The 15,516-nt window shown below is 37.9% G+C and overlaps 1 protein-coding gene across 2 annotated transcripts; it reads left to right on the plus strand.

Annotated features, from left to right (window-relative positions):
- The first annotated feature begins 1,931 nt into the window (after nucleotides 1-1,931).
- Nucleotides 1,932-14,729, plus strand: NOL11 (nucleolar protein 11). 2 transcript variants are annotated; one of them, XM_086762476.1, is made up of 19 exons: nucleotides 1,986-2,101; nucleotides 2,502-2,652; nucleotides 3,408-3,521; nucleotides 4,387-4,443; nucleotides 5,034-5,179; nucleotides 5,446-5,503; nucleotides 6,067-6,205; nucleotides 6,605-6,802; nucleotides 7,506-7,582; nucleotides 8,325-8,448; nucleotides 9,121-9,224; nucleotides 9,494-9,571; nucleotides 10,390-10,574; nucleotides 10,827-10,952; nucleotides 11,891-12,112; nucleotides 12,615-12,693; nucleotides 13,608-13,700; nucleotides 14,024-14,131; nucleotides 14,433-14,729. In XM_086762476.1, exons 2-19 carry the CDS (start codon nucleotides 2,617-2,619, stop codon nucleotides 14,544-14,546), a joined length of 2,058 nt encoding a protein of 685 aa, XP_086618602.1. In that variant the 5' UTR covers nucleotides 1,986-2,101; nucleotides 2,502-2,616; the 3' UTR covers nucleotides 14,547-14,729. The 2 variants fall into 2 exon arrangements, with proteins under 2 accessions (XP_086618601.1, XP_086618602.1); XM_086762475.1 differs by lacking the exon at nucleotides 2,502-2,652 and having other exon boundaries at nucleotides 1,932-2,101.
- The last annotated feature ends 787 nt before the right edge of the window (nucleotides 14,730-15,516 follow it).

Consider the following 15,516-nt stretch of genomic DNA (forward strand, 5'->3'; position numbering starts at 1 on the left):
TGTTTTGCTTTAAATGAACAGCATGGTCATTGAATTACAATCTCCTGTAGTTTTGTGGTGTCACTAAAACAGGTTTCATTGTTTTATTTCATTTTTGTGATAATTCCATGTGACTCTGAATGTCCAGTAATTCATTTCTTTTACTTAGAGCGATGATGGCTACATTAGGCAATACATCACTACCATCAAAGAAGGACCAAGTTTTGAAGTGCTCTGCATGTTAAATAATGCAAGGCTCAGCAGGAGAATTTGATTGTCATATTTCTCATTCATATCACTTAGTTTCTGATTTTTCCAAGTTATTTATTATTTTTAATATTGTATTTTTCCTTGCATTTTGTTGTAAATAAACTACCAACAATTATTCTTTACAATTGTGGCTATTTTTTTTTTTTTTCACTAGGTCTCCTCTAGCCAGGAACACAGCCATTAACATTTTTACACCCAGCTCTGCAAGTCACTTCCTCAAAAAGAAAAAGCACAAAGAATTTGCTTTGTAAGGGAAATTTAAACTACTTACAACATCTACTAGGGTTTGGTGTGCCTCAGCGTTTTAAAGATTTTATCAGGGCAGGTGCCCATCAGTCTGGTGTTAGCCCATTCATTTGTAAATGACCATTTGGTTGACAAGGAAGTTTTTCAGTAGGGAATCTGATTCTCTATGCAGGGTTTGGCAGCCTGGTGTTGTAGCAAACACTGGAAGAGAGACCACTCGAAACCTCTCAGGAGGTAAGAATCCTCTGTCACTTGTCTACAAGTAATTTCATTTTAGTCAACAGAAATGTCACATGTACAATGACGCCTTGAGCTTCTAAGTAGAGGCTTACTCAACAGAAATAAAGCTTTCTCCGCACCAGAAAAATGGTAGTTGCTTATTCGGTGTAGAAATGCTTCACAACAGTGTAGGACAGGATACAAGGAAGAAACATAAGCCTAGAAAATATTTACGGTAGAAATCACGCGGTACAAAATGCAGGCCTACGCGGCCTTGGGCCTGTGGTGATGACCTTTCGGTGGGTCCAGTGCGTGAGCCCCCGTTGGGCTGAGCGTGCTGGGGCCGTGCCCTGCAGACCGCCGGGGCTCTGGCTGAGCCTCTGCCACCAAGCCGAGGTTGTGGCTGTCCCGTGAGGCCAAATGACGGCTGCATTCTCCAGCAAGCAGATATTGCAGTGGCAAGACCCCGAAATTACAGTGCTGGCAACATGTGTCCCCCAACAGCGGTCAACAACCAGCACAGCAACACATCTAGTGACTGGGCCTGACCCATTTTGTCGTTGGTTTGGTTTGATTTGATGTTTTTTTTACAGTTTGGGCTTGTATTGCTAGGGCTTCATTTAAATTTGCACACAAACTAAATACTAGCGCATGAAAATACATTACAAATTGGCTAAAAACCTGGACCTGATCCTACCGCTGTAAAATTGGTGGAGTTCGGGTGTGCTCTTGCGGGGGGGGGGGGGAATCCATCCTTTATTCTTTACCAAAAAATAGGTGTCTCATAGGGCAGAAATACATTTAATTAGTCTTACAACCACCAATGTTTTATTGTGTAGATGCAAAACTACAGAAGCTTCATCTGGACCAAGGGTATGTATGGCCGTGGAAATGATCAGACCGATGGCGCGCACGGATACACTGGGAACACCTGCGTAACAAAAATCCTGAACGCTGCCGAGTGCCCTGCCTTGTCACGGGATTCTGAAAAATGAATGGCTCTTCTTTGATTTTATAACGTTTAAAATATTCAAAACGCGTTTTATCTTTGCGTCCTTTGCAAATGCCAGCTCGAAGCCCCCCTCCCGCCCCCAACGGCGCCCGGAAACTCCCGAACGGCCTCGGCTGTTTCCGCCACCCTCCGCCGGCTCGGGCAGCCGCGCATGCGTGCTGTGCCGCCCCAGCAAGTGGCCGGGTACGCCGCGCCAAATCTCGCGCGAGGTGGACGCTCGCCAAGATGGCGGCGCTGTGCGAGAGCTTCACGCTGTGCGGTTTGGGTCCCAGTGGCGGCGTCGGCCTCGGCGGCGGCCTCCTGGCGTTGGAGCCGGGCCCCGACCCCGACCACGTCCTGCTCACCGACCGCGGCAGGACGGCCACTCTCTTTAAGGTAACCGGGCGCTTGGCCTCGGGAGGTGTCGCTGCTGCTGCCGGGCAGGCCCGGCCTGTGGGAGGGTCCCCGCGCAGCGCCTCGGCGGTGGCGGCGGCTCGCGGCCGCTGTCCGGCCTGCCCCGGCCGGCCTGGCCGGAGGGCAGCTGGGCCCGGCAGTCACCGGGCCCCCTTCCCGCCGCGTGCGCCCGCTGGTCGCCATCCCTTGGCTGGGGGCGGAGCGGCGGCGGGGCCTTCGGGACGGCCCTGGCCGCGGGGAGCGGCGGGTCCTGCCCTGCCCTGCTCACCTGCGCTCCTCTGCTGCGCCCCGGCCGCTCTGCCGGGGCAGCGGGTGTTGGCTTAGGCAGTTCCTTGCGTATTTGTGCTTTTGCTGATTTTCTCTCTCTATTCCCTGTTCCAAGCATTACTTCCATCCCGAAGCTGCAGAGTACGTAACGTTTCCTTACAGTAGCCAGGGTGACATGCGCTTTGTCCGGCTGCCAGTTTTGTGTCAGCTGCCTTCCTGTTGGCTGGAGGATGAAAGATTTTAGTTTGCAGCACTTGAAACTGAAAGTATGTTCTGGTGTCTTTTAATGTATGCATATATTTCAGTAGACAATAATAAGAAACTTTAGGAAAATATCTGGGTTTATATCCCTAGCTGGCTTTCATATTCCTGGGGCTACGGGTTGTATCTTAGTGGATTCATGATACAACCTCCTCTGGGTTGTTTAGCCCCACTGCCAAGACCGTACACGAGAACATAAATATGTTGGTAAATATGCCCAAAGTAGCTGAAGTCTGGGGAGAGGGGGTTGAGTACCCTCAGAGCAACCAAATATAAATCGTATCTAACATGAGTTTAGACAGTAAAATTCATTGCTCTTGGTCTTAATAACTTCTATTGAATGAGGAAGAGAAAAGGCAGGGTTCTGTACATGATTGTAGTAGTGAGAAAGAGCAACTTAGACTAGTGATTCAAATGTTCACTGAGGATTGAAAGTAGTATCTTAACTTTAGAAAAGCTGTGCATCATACCTGCGCTTCGTGGCGTAAGCCCATCTGACTGTTACAGGTCAAAGTTATTTCTTATGTGAAAAAAAAAATAATTCTATTTAATATAGAGTTCTTTCATGTTATGCTGAAATTTTTAGTATTAAAAGTCATTAACAGGAATGCTTAAGCAGAAGTGCTGAGTATAACAGTATTTTAATATTCTAATTCAAATAAGATGTAGCTACCCTGCATTTCCTTTCTGCCGTGAGAAAAATCCCCAAAGTGTACCACATTGTATTTTAATTACAGTGTTTTTCTTCTGACTTTTCTAGGTTTCAGATCAGAAGCCACTAGGTTGTTGGTCGGTTAAACATGGGCAGATTATCACATGTCCGGTTGTATGCAACTTTGAAACTCATGAATACATAGCTGTTCACGATGACAAGGTGAGACCCTTTATCTTTTCCTAAAGGAAAAAAAGGATGCAGTGAGTCTTCTGAGTGAATGTAGATAGGGAAGAAATCAGCGATGCTAGATTTTCGGCTAAATGTAAATGCATGGAGCTCTCAACACCCTTTTGCAGTTCAGGTCGTCTCTGCTCTTTCAGAGGGCAGGGACGTGCAGTGCTAGGGCTGTACACTGTGTTCTTAGTGATGTGACGATCGTCTGGGCACTAGTTTTGCGGTGACCTCTTAAAAACTGAAGCATTCTCTGTGAAGAATGCCTCATGCATGCATTCTTTAAGGATAAGTTATTTCTCCTGTTGCAGACTGGTTGACATTTAGAACTGTGTTGTTATTGTTCTGAAATTGTTAAAGTAGTTCATACCTGCATCTTTGTTTTTCTGTTTTTCAGTTAAAAACTTATTGTTTGTGTATGAGTAGTATTTGCTCAGCACATGCTGAACCTTTGGCTTCTTTTTTTTTGTTGTTGATTAAATATCTTGCTTGACCTTTCATTGTTTTTGAAACATTCTCTTCCACACTGGGTAATCTGTATCTTAATCTGTCTCCATCACTTCGATCTATTTTCATTTAGAATTCTGCTGTATCTTCTTCCTTAACCTTACTCTTTCCTAGCCTTTCTTTCCAATTCAAGCTTTCTGAGCTTTGATTCTATTCCCGTTGTTTCTGCTCCAACTTCTTCCCATGCAAGCTTCCCTTGAGTCAGTTTCCACAAAGGTTACTGTGAGTGCTTTCTGTGTATTTTCCTCTTGTATTTCAGTGACATGCAATTGCTAACACTGTGCATGCTGAGAAGTCTGTATCTTACTGTTTTACTGTGCTTAAAAAAATTACACTTCTCTTGAAGGTTTTAAGAATATGGAAGAACAAAGATATTAACTTGGACAAAGTATTTAAAGCAACGGTAAGTCTCGTATGTATGTTCACTTTCATGTTAACGTTTTGAATCCTGGAGGAGGGAAGACATGCTAATTTTCATAGTACTGGTCATTTTACCTTTTCTCTGACCATTGTCTTAATTTGTGCTTGACGATGTTCTGGAAGATTGCAAGGATTCCCCTTGAACTGAGAGACTTGATAATCAACGTATTAATCTTAAAGTCCTAATCCTAAGTCCAAAGTTTGAGGACTTTCTTTAAAGGTGTTGAATTATGTTCAAATATAGATTTTTCTGTTCTGCTGGCAGATGTGTTAAAAATGCCTTATCTTATACTGTATGACAGTTGTTAAACTCCTTACCCACAATTATGTTTTTTCTGATGTGATTCAGAAATGTGATGCTCATTGAGACACTTTCCTGTCCTTTTGTTGGGTAGTGATTTGCATTATTCATAGCATTTAAGAAAATGGGCTACATTATAAGTAATCTTGCAGGTTCATCATTCTTCTGTTACTCTTTTATTGAAAGAACTTAAAAACAATCACAGATAAAACACTTGGCTTTCAAGGAAATGTACTGAAGAACGCAGATTTTTTTTTTTCTTTTCTATATAGCTTTCAGCTGATGTATACAGAATACATTCCCTCCCCAGTGGAGGGCCAGTGGTACTATTCAAAGGAGGCGGTGTTCGAACTTTAGATGTCCTTTTGGAAGCCCCGCAACAAGAAATTGAAAACGTTATCTCAGACGAAGTCATCAAGTAAGTGATACGACTTTATGAAGCTTGCTTCTTGCTCAGAGGAATTGATGATGGTTATTCAAGTTGTTCCCTTTTTTGAGGGAGTAGGGGAGAAATCTGAAGACTGAGATCTTAGGGTTGGGTGTCTTTTATCTAACATGTTGTTTTTAAAATCTTAAAATTATTTATACAGACATCCTAAAAATAAGAGGCTGCCTAAGGAGTATCGATATGACTTTAGGCATAGCCCTAGAATTTAAGACGTTCATACAGCTTTCTGGTTTTAGGTGGAGTGCAGCCTTCATGGAAGGTCAACAACCTGTCTTAATCTTCGCTACTGAGAAAGTAAGTTGACTACTTCTTAAAAAACTTTCCTAGCAGCAAATATTAAGTGTTTTTTTCTAAAATCCATCACCTGTTTAATTGGATCTTAAGAGCTTTTAGTGAAATCATTATCCTGATTTAATCAATATCCTGTATGTCTTGTTTCTGATATAACAGTTAAATTGAAGTTGTGTTGCTTTCAGGGCTGAGGAGCCTGACTCTTAGAACTTCAGAGGACGGTTAAGATTAAATACAGTAGATGATTGTGTGAGTCTTCATTGCCCTCAAATACTTGCTCATTGCAAATAACTTAAGTTAATAGTATTTATGTTTTTAAAAAAGAATTATACGTGAATCTGTCTTTATTCAAATGCTTCTTCCTGTGAAGCTATTTGTTGCATCAAATTAAAATTCCCTTTTTGTGTTTGAGTCTGGAAACTTTTATGAATTAGGCTGTATGACCTATAGAAAACACAAATTCTTAATTTTGCTAAACATTCAAAGTTAAGCAGTACTAATAACAGAATTTGTTACCTCTTCTTTGTGTAAATTAAAGGGAAATTTTATTTTCTTTTTTGTTTTAGGATGGGCATTTTTTTGTCTATGTACAGAAAATTAAGATGAATAGCCTACACAAGTATAAGATTGAACAACAGGAGTTATCTAAGCCACTGAATTTCACAGCATATTTAAAAAATCAAACTATCACACTTCTGTGTTTGTGTAAGTTACCTTTTCTAACGGGATCTAATAATAAAGCAAAGAATTGTATGGGTGGACATGAAAGGCCAATAGTTATGAATTACTGTTTAATATTTTTATCTCTTTAAATTTTCTAAAACAGCTAGTGGTGGAAGTAGTAATTAAATCTTCTTGATATTTTAATGGCTGTAAAGACTTACTGTTCCTAAATGTTCTGACTTGCACCTTGCAGATCTTGTGCTAGCTATACTTTTTATTTTGCTGCTTTGCATGATAACGTGACCTTTAAATATCCTGTATTATTTCTTCTTTCACCATTCCCTGGATTTTGTTCTCTTTGGATGTCCTCTTGCTGTGTCATAGCAAATAGGTTTTCCACAGTAACAGATCATAAAAGTGTCATTGCTTTTCTTTTGACAGATTCCAATGACTCTGTGTACAAGGTTCTGATACCTCTGCGGCAAAATACTGAAGAGAGAGAGCAAATCTTGTCCAAGTCACTACTACTAAACCTTTCAGTATCTGGAAGTGTTCTAAAAGGAACTTCTTTTGTTGTTCTTGATAAAGACCATATCGCAGTATTAGGAAGTCTAGCTGCATCTGGTGAAGAATCCAAAGGTAACCTGAAAAATCAGATTAAGATGTCGTAAGTTTCCTTAGGCAAAGCACTAAGCAGGAGGAAATAGTGTCCATAAAAAGTTAGTTGGCTCTTGAAACTAGCACATAGTTGAGCTGTGCCTTTCAGTGTACTAGCAGAAAGATAACCTTTGTATCAGTAAACTGCGTAGTGCGTTGCAGGACTATACTCATTTGCTTTCATGCTGTTTGTAAACAGTTGAGAAGATGCAGCAAGAGAACTCATGGATGGAGGGGAATAAAAAGGAGGGCTTGGACACTTTGAAAGGGTCCTATCTGGGGAAACAGACCTAATGTCCTGTAAGAACTTGGGTGTCTAAAATAAGTGAAACGAACACTTCAGTCTCATGCCTAAACTTAGGAAGTGTGAGATCACTGAAACTGAAGCCACTGAACATAGCATTTTATAACAAAGTGTTCTTCCTGACTGGAAGCCACACTGGCTGCTGTTCTTCTTGCCGCAGCTTCTTGTTTAAAGCTCTTCACTGGAAAATTAACTCACCTTTAAATATTTCTCTTGAGATCTAACCAGAATGACTTTCTGATGCTGAATATATTACTCACTGAGATATTTTGAAACAGTTATTTCTATTTCTTGAAGTGTTTTTAACTGAAAGTAGCAAAGGGAAATGTAGCATTTATGTTGCTTTTTGGGTTTGTAACATCTTATCTCTTATTTTCATAGAGTGCCTAACAATATGGAATACAAAATTTCAGACATTGCAAACTTCAAAGGAGCTGCCCCTGGGAACCAGTGGACAAGTAAGCTCCGTCTTTTTGTGGTTCATAAGTTTTGCGCGTTAGGCATGACAGCAGTGAGGAGACTGGTGGGCTTTAGAGTTCTGCTTTTGTCTGGAAGAGCAGTGAATGCTAACTTCTGAAACAAAACTAACATTGACCAGCTGATGAGCAATTTTTGTCAGAATATTTAGCGGGGGTATGGTGGCTTGTGGCAATTTGATAATTCAGTACCTTCTCACTTCTGATGGTCTTGATTATTTGGTGAGAATGAAATAGCGAATTTCACAGAAAAATCAGCCAGTATCTGTTCTGTTCAGACAATTTGGAATCGACTGCCTAAATGATCCCTGCATCTCCCTAAATAGCATTTCAGGATTTTCAGGTGTCAATTAATGATAAGTAAACTGACACCTAAGTAATAAATGCAGTAGTGAAATAGAATAGCTGACTGGTTTTGTAATAAAATTGCACAAGAGGGAATTTAAAAAAATAAAATTATCAAGTGGACTTAATGCCTGAGAGAAGCCACTGTACTGTAAGACATCCCTGGAAAATACTCAACAGAATGCTTCTTATTTCTGTATTTAAAATCAATGGTTAATGAAGGTCTGCTAACAAGTGTTAAACTTACCAAAAATAATTTAAAAGAATCTGTTCACTGTCTCTTAGTTTAATTTTGTAGTGAGGAGTTAAACATCAGCTTGTTCAGGAACATGCTTCTTTGCTCATCTCCTCATTAACAATATGTTTTAATATTTTGTAGTTGTGGTGTTATGAGGAAAAATTTTTTTTTACTCATGGGAAAGTGCTAACAGTAGTTATGTACAAGTGTGAAACATCATCCTTGGCAGCTGCTGTGGGAAAGCTCAAGGACAGTCAAACCCCTGGTAAGAATTTTTATAATTACAGTGAAAAGATCTCATAAAAGGAAAACCTCTGAAATTGTATAAAAATTATTTGAATACAGTCCTGTAAAATCAATTGAATCTAAACAGCTTGAACTAACCTAACGCTGTATTCTGTTCCTGGTTGTTAAACTTACTGTTGCTGAGAACGCTTACTTACTGAAGCTTGCGGATGTCTGAATTTATTGTGGTTTCACTTAAACTGGGTTGTCATTCAAATATGGAATTACTGAAAGTACTGGAATGCTGGCTATGAATACTGAAAACAAAATGAAGTGCTATCTCCTATAAATTGTTTTCAGAGTTTATGGTTACATGGGGTGATGTCAAATCTTAGTTTGTAAACTTTAGTTTAAAATTGTAGTGTTATATTGTCTTTAATTTAGCATTGCACTGGTAAAATGTTGTTGCAAGTAATGCTCGCAGTGAATTGTGTAATACCTTATTTCTCTTCCTCCCAGAGGCTAACTGTATGCAAAAGGGGCCATAAAATTACTTACTGCTGAGCTAAAACTGGAAACTTTTTCTTGGCAGAAAATTACTTGGATTATACTTTAGAAAACACCTATTTAGTGAAATACGTTGATGTAGTATTAATATTTTAATGAATGTGCTTTGTGTTACATTCATGTCGTTTCGTTTTTGTGTTCACAGATGTGTCTTCATTTATAAACTGGAATACCCTTGGAGATGAAGAGCTGGTGGTTTCCTTTCAGTCACAGCAGTCTGTAGCTCTAAAATCTGAGTCCAAAATGACTGTAAGTTAACATTAGAAGCATGTGAGGTTTTTGTTTTGTTTCTCTTGTCTCTTTCCCATGCAGTTACTTTTAGGTGTTGTAGCAGAAGGAAAGTTCACTTTGTCACTCATTGTTTCTAACACCGTTTCTGGAACGGGACTACCCAGTTACTGATTGTAATCTGTGCAGCAAGTTGGCGCGTGAAGTTCCTAGTTATTTTGATTGAAAGTGTTAAATGTATACCATCTTTTTGGAGATGAATAATAACTTTTGGGTTTTCTTTATAATAGTTAAGGTCAAAAAGGAACACTGTTGCTGAAGTGCAGCCAGATGCCTCATCAGTTGGGCAGCTTTTACTAAATCTAAAAGTAAGTAAACCAAATATCCTAAAGTAGTGTTTTAAATATTCTCAGAATATCCTAGTTGTCTCTTAAGCTATTATCTTTTTTCCTGTCCTCTTGCACGTATCAAGTTGACGAAGCTGGCTTAAACAGGTAAGTTGGAGGATGTTGTTATTGTGCTAGAACAGCATTTGGATATGATGAAATTAAAATTTTGCCATAGGAGTGTGTTCTAGAACTGTACAATACAGGGCTTATAATAGCTACCTGAATTCTGAAAACTTGCACAAATTTGTTAATTTTTAATGAAAATCTTCTCTTATGGTTAATAAGGTGGGAGGCTATTTCACCTGAACTCTGCTTTTTTTAAAGCTTTTTTAGATTCTTATGTATGGCTTTAATTTTGTTGAAGTCATCCTGGATCTAGAAAGTCAGAGTGCTAGGAATTCCACTGCAAATACACCAGTAAGCTGTTTGGTTCCTTTCTAAAACTTGCTGCAAGTGTTGTGATACTTTTTAAGTTGCATCTCTTCCTGTGTGAACGTACCTATAATTCAACTGTGGCTGGACATCTTGGTAATGTTACTGCAGTAACAGGCGAATAATCCCTGAGCAAGTATTGAAATATACTGCTTACCTGAGTTTAGAGTGAGTAATTGCCCTCATTTGGCTCTTTCACGACTGAGAGAGACTTACCAAAATGCAGAATGGAAAGGGTTTTTTTGTAAATTTTTTTTTAGCTTGAATTCCAAAATAAGTGTTTCTACTTGGTCTAATTAAGTAACAGTACAGTCCTCAAACCTACGCCTTGTTCTTCTGAGTTGCACAGTATTTGTCATTTTCAGGACGCTTCTACAACTGTATTGGAAGATGAATTGAGACAACTGATGTCAAAAGTACAGATGCCAGATTTGCAAGCCACCGTTGGATGTGTAATAACTGCCCTTATAAACAGATGTAAAACAAATCCAAAGTACTATCCTCAAAATTTCCTGCTACATATGGTCCAAACCCAAGACTTGTCTTACAGGTGATGATTCTGCATTTTTTTAATTGTAAGGAATAGTCTTTAAAAATTAAAGAAATAGAAATCTAGTTCTTTATAAAGCACTCTTCAATTATCTGAATTTACTTTCCAAGGTGCTTGTGCTTATTTTCTGGTGAAGCTGACACTTCCTAGATGGATTTTTGTGTAAAACGATATTAGTACTTCTGCGTTAGTTGTCAGTGTAGTTTTCAGTGGATGTGAACTACGCAGCCTGTTCTTATCTTATTCTTGCAGTTTATGTCCAGATTTAATGGCTGTTGCTTTGGAGAAAAAAGATGTGTATCTCTTACAAATCTGCTTAGAACGGTTTCCAGATATTCCTGAAGAAATTACTTATGCTTGCTTGAAAATATTTTTAAGGTAAGCTGGAATAACTTTTTTTTTTTCTTTCTTTCTTTCTTCACCAAACCAAGCCCCTTGATAAAAAGCTGTGTGTTGCCAACAGCAGCTTTAATTTTATAGATGAGCAATTAATACTGTGCATGAAAGTCTTAATTCTGAGTACAGTGTATGTTGCAGTCTTGCAGCCTGACAAACTTTTTACAAGATGTCTTGTCTGTTGCATATGTTAATTCTAAAAACTATGTAAATGGTAATTAAATGAGCATGCCTTTTGGCAACACTGCGGGCTTGAATGGCACTTGCGTCCTTCTACATGTATTGTTACAGCTATCGGTTTGCTGTGCAACAGATTTAATTGGGAACTCATCTGGAGTGAGCAGCCCGCAAAAAAACATCAACTCTTGTAAAAGTTCATTACAAAAATGGTTTTCATATCCCAGAAAGGATGACATTTTAGGCACTGTAACCAAAAGAAAAGACTATTGTAACTGTTCCTCTAGGCTTCCGGAACAAAAAGTATTCTTTTTAATTAGAAATATCAGATCTTGTTAATTTCATACCTTAGAATTGTCAAATACTTTAGTAATAAATATTGGGAAAATCGTAACTGTCATACAAGTTGAAGCAGTCTCACTAATGTCAGAATATAACAGTCATGAGTGGGTTATAACCTTTACATCAGTCCATGACTGATTATTATCCTAATAATACAGTAACTTACATTGATGGACTAAAAGAGCAGTATGTGTATTGTTCAAGGTTAATAATTACAAAATATTAACTGTTCTCTCCTGGCCTTTATTAACTCTACAAGGCTCTGTTTTTTAGCATACATTTTTACTTTTATAGTAAGCTTGAAAGAGTTCACAGTGTGTACTACTATACTGTGTTGATGGCCTTGCTGATTTTAAAGCTAATAATTAAAAGTATTAAATGTCTGGAGTTTTCTTTTACAGCATTAGTGAAGCCTATCTTCAAAGAATAGATGTGAATCTAGAATCTGTAATCTGTTACATTGATATTGAATTCAACAATAAAGAAGTTAAGACTGAAATTGTAGAAAATGGTTTCAATGCGGAGCTGGAACAAGACATCTGGGATACTAAAATGACGAAGGAAACCCATCGGACGGGTGATAGTGAATTCTGCCCTGTTGGACCACAGAAGGCAGCATTATTGTATCCTCTGTGTGTTTTAATGAAGGGAAGTCAGTGCATTGTATGTTAAGTGAATGTTTATATTTAATATTACTAAAATACATATTTTCTGTTGTTGTTGAAAATTTCTGAGAAGTTCTGATAAGAGAAGTTCCTACTTAACAGAAAAATGTTTAGAATATAAATACAATTAACTTGTAGAAGGAATCTACACCAATTTAAACTTATATTATTGCAAAAGTGTAATAAAGTTTTGTCTATTCAAGAGAAAGTAGCATTGATGGTTTTGATGTGTGCCTGTTGAAACACATTAGCCAATTACTTGCAGTGAACAGAATTGTTGAAGCCAACTGTATAGTGCTACTTCAGTTGCTGAATATTTAATTGTAGAAATAAGGGAGATTTAAAAAGTGAAATAGGACCTCTCTCAGAACCTAGAGAAATATTTTAATTAGAATTCACTTCAGTTTGTAGAAACTGGTATTTTTTCTTGCAATTTTACTTCCTTAATAGTCCTGCACAGAAATGCTGTTCTGCATTCAGCTTACAGTGAAACATTTCTTTTGCCTCATCTGAAAAACCTTCCAGCTCAGCAAGCTGTTGTAAGTATGTTAGAATTTAAAAGTTTAAAAACCCTTATTGTAGGGGGAGGGAAAGGGAAGTGAGTTTTTCAGTTGTGTATCAGAAACTTGCTATTCTTACTGGAGTCTGAATCACAAACTAATGCATGAAAACGAAATTAAGATTCAAGGTTAACAAATGTCAAGTTTTTCCACATACAAATGGAACTTTTAGTAATTTTTGTAGTCCATGCTTACTTTAGAAAATTTAAGAAACCCTCTTTATGACCAAGTCTACTTAGAAAACATTGTTCATATTTTGATAGCAAGTACAGTCCTTGTCTTGATTTGGATGCTTTTTAAGAAAGCAACAAGGCATGCTAATACTCCAAATGTAATACAATCGAACTTGAGTATTCAATCTCAGATCCTCTCAGTTTGGAGAGAAAAAAAACCAAAAAAAAAAACCTGAAATGAAATGAAATTTCAAGTATGAAATGAAATTAAATTTCATAGTATCTGAGCATATATCTGGCTTTGCGGTGATTAAAAAAAAAAAAACCCAAGATGATGTTGACCTGTTTCTGACCATTAGCAATTTATTGTGGGCTACTGAAACTAGGAGTAAAATTTTTAATGTTGATAATAGTTTTTAGCTAAGTTACTAGAAAAATCTGTGTGGGAATTAAATTGCAGTGACACTGTCACTAGAACAGTGATTACACTTGAATGTAACTTTTCAGTGAATATTGCTGAGTGAGAATTTTCAAACATCTGACTGTAGATAGTGTAGGAGAACCATAAAACTTTAATGCATAATATACAGACATCTATGTTGCTTTAAAAAAATAATTTAAAAAAAAATCCATATGAGTATTACTGTGTGTAGGACAGAGCTCCTTGGTCTATTAAATGTTTATCCTTCTAAAAATATTCTGACTTTTTTTTACTTTTAGCTGTTTCTCAGGTATTTATACTACCTGTATGTGAAATGCAGTGAAAAAATTAATACCACTCTTCCCGGAGTACGCTCTCCAACTATAAATCAGGTGAGAAACTAGTTCTAAGAGTTGTACTTCCTTTGGTTTCTGTGGTGTGTAACTTAGGTTTGGTTTTTTTTTTTTTTTTTAGATATTCACAACTACTCACTGAGATCTACATTCATTCTATAAAGTATTGTCTATTAATATAAGCTATATGAAGTCAGATGTAACACACCAATTTAGCTGTCGGAAAAGAAATATACTGCCTGAAAATATGAAACTGTGCATTTTGCATTAGAAGTTAATGTTTCAGAGTTCAGGTTTTAAAGCAGAATCAGTGTCATTTGCATATCATAAAGTGTAAGTGTACTTCTCTTGTTTGTCTTCAGATTATGGATTGGATGTGCGTATTACTTGATGCTCACTTCACAGTTATGGTGATGCTACCAGAAGCAAAAGAGTTGCTTTCAAACTTACATAAGTTTGTGAGAGCCCAAGTAAGTTGCGTCTTCTGGGACAATTATTTCATTTTACTATGGATTTAGATTATGGGTGTTAAGAAGGGAGAAAGGGCAGACTACAAAAAATTATATAGTAAATCAAAGAATGTCTGCGCCCTTCTATATGCTCCTTCCTGAGCATGAAATGGCAGTTGCATCTCTTTATTTTAAAAGCTACTATATTTGTTTGGTTTAAGTATTTGGAACCGTGCAGAACTACAGCTAGTTCCACAGTATAATGATGTATGAAAAATAATTAAAACTTACTTCACTGTAAATCTGTTTTCTTGGCTTTTAGGTACGATTCTACTCTGAACTCAACAAGATTGAAGGAAGTTTGCGAGAATTACAACGACTTAACCACCAGAAAGACTCTCAGACATATTCTATTGAAGTTCTGGAACTTATTTGAATTTGAAATGAATTATTAACAAATTTATTTTTTATTGATTCCTTTTATGATGAGGATGTATTAGCACTCCATATTGGGGATGTGAAAAATCGTTTTCTACATAGGAGGACCACGGTTACTCTGTAGCTACATGGGAGTTGTAAGTTTGAAACTTGTGTATTAAAAGCTCTCTTTTTGACTGGATGAGAAGCTGGATGCTTGCTTATATTTGTGTGTATAATTCTGATATGCAATCATAAGAACATCTTAAAATGCCGTATGATTCTTGGCAAAGAATTAGTAGGGTATTTGCAGTAAGGCTTCAACAGATGTTTCATCACATGAGTTGACGCTTTAATTTTACTTGCTTCTTTTTTACTTAATAATAGAAATCTCTGGATTCTTCAGAGTTCTCTTGTCTCCACTCAGGTTACGAACTGTAGGTGAACTCATTTGAGTTTGCTTCTTTTTCTTTTTAATTTGTTTTTTACTTTGTCCAAAGATGCCTTTGAAATTTACAGACTTAGCTTAAACGAGGAAGGGAGCTTAAGTGAGGTACAGGGTTGTTACCTAACTCGCATTGCTTTCTCTCTCCCGTGTGTGGTGGTATCACAACTTGTTGGCGTACCCTTTCATATATTCCTTTACAGTCCAAGCAGGTCCTCTTACAGTGTTTTTAAAAAGAGTAGAAGAGAGTTGTGTGGCAGTTAGTAGTTAAAATCTTGAGTGACAGTAATCTAAAGCTGCTTTCATGCATCTCATAGCTGATAAGACCACCTGCATCCAGAAGCTGCCTACAGCTAGGGCGGAGGAAGAGAGATGCAGCAGGAACTAGACTCCTTCCTCAGATGAAGAAGCAAACCTATTCACTAGGATGTCCTGTTACAGTCTTTATCTCGGAGGCTGCCATCAGCTGAAGATGACTATTTTCTCAAGCCAAAAGACTGCTCCTCTACAGCACGCTTTCCTGCACAGACCTGCAGAATGGAGT

Source organism: Chlamydotis macqueenii, chromosome 18, assembly GCF_036417535.1.
Source record: "Chlamydotis macqueenii isolate bChlMac1 chromosome 18, bChlMac1.mat, whole genome shotgun sequence".
NCBI classification, from domain to species: Eukaryota; Metazoa; Chordata; class Aves; order Otidiformes; family Otididae; genus Chlamydotis; species Chlamydotis macqueenii.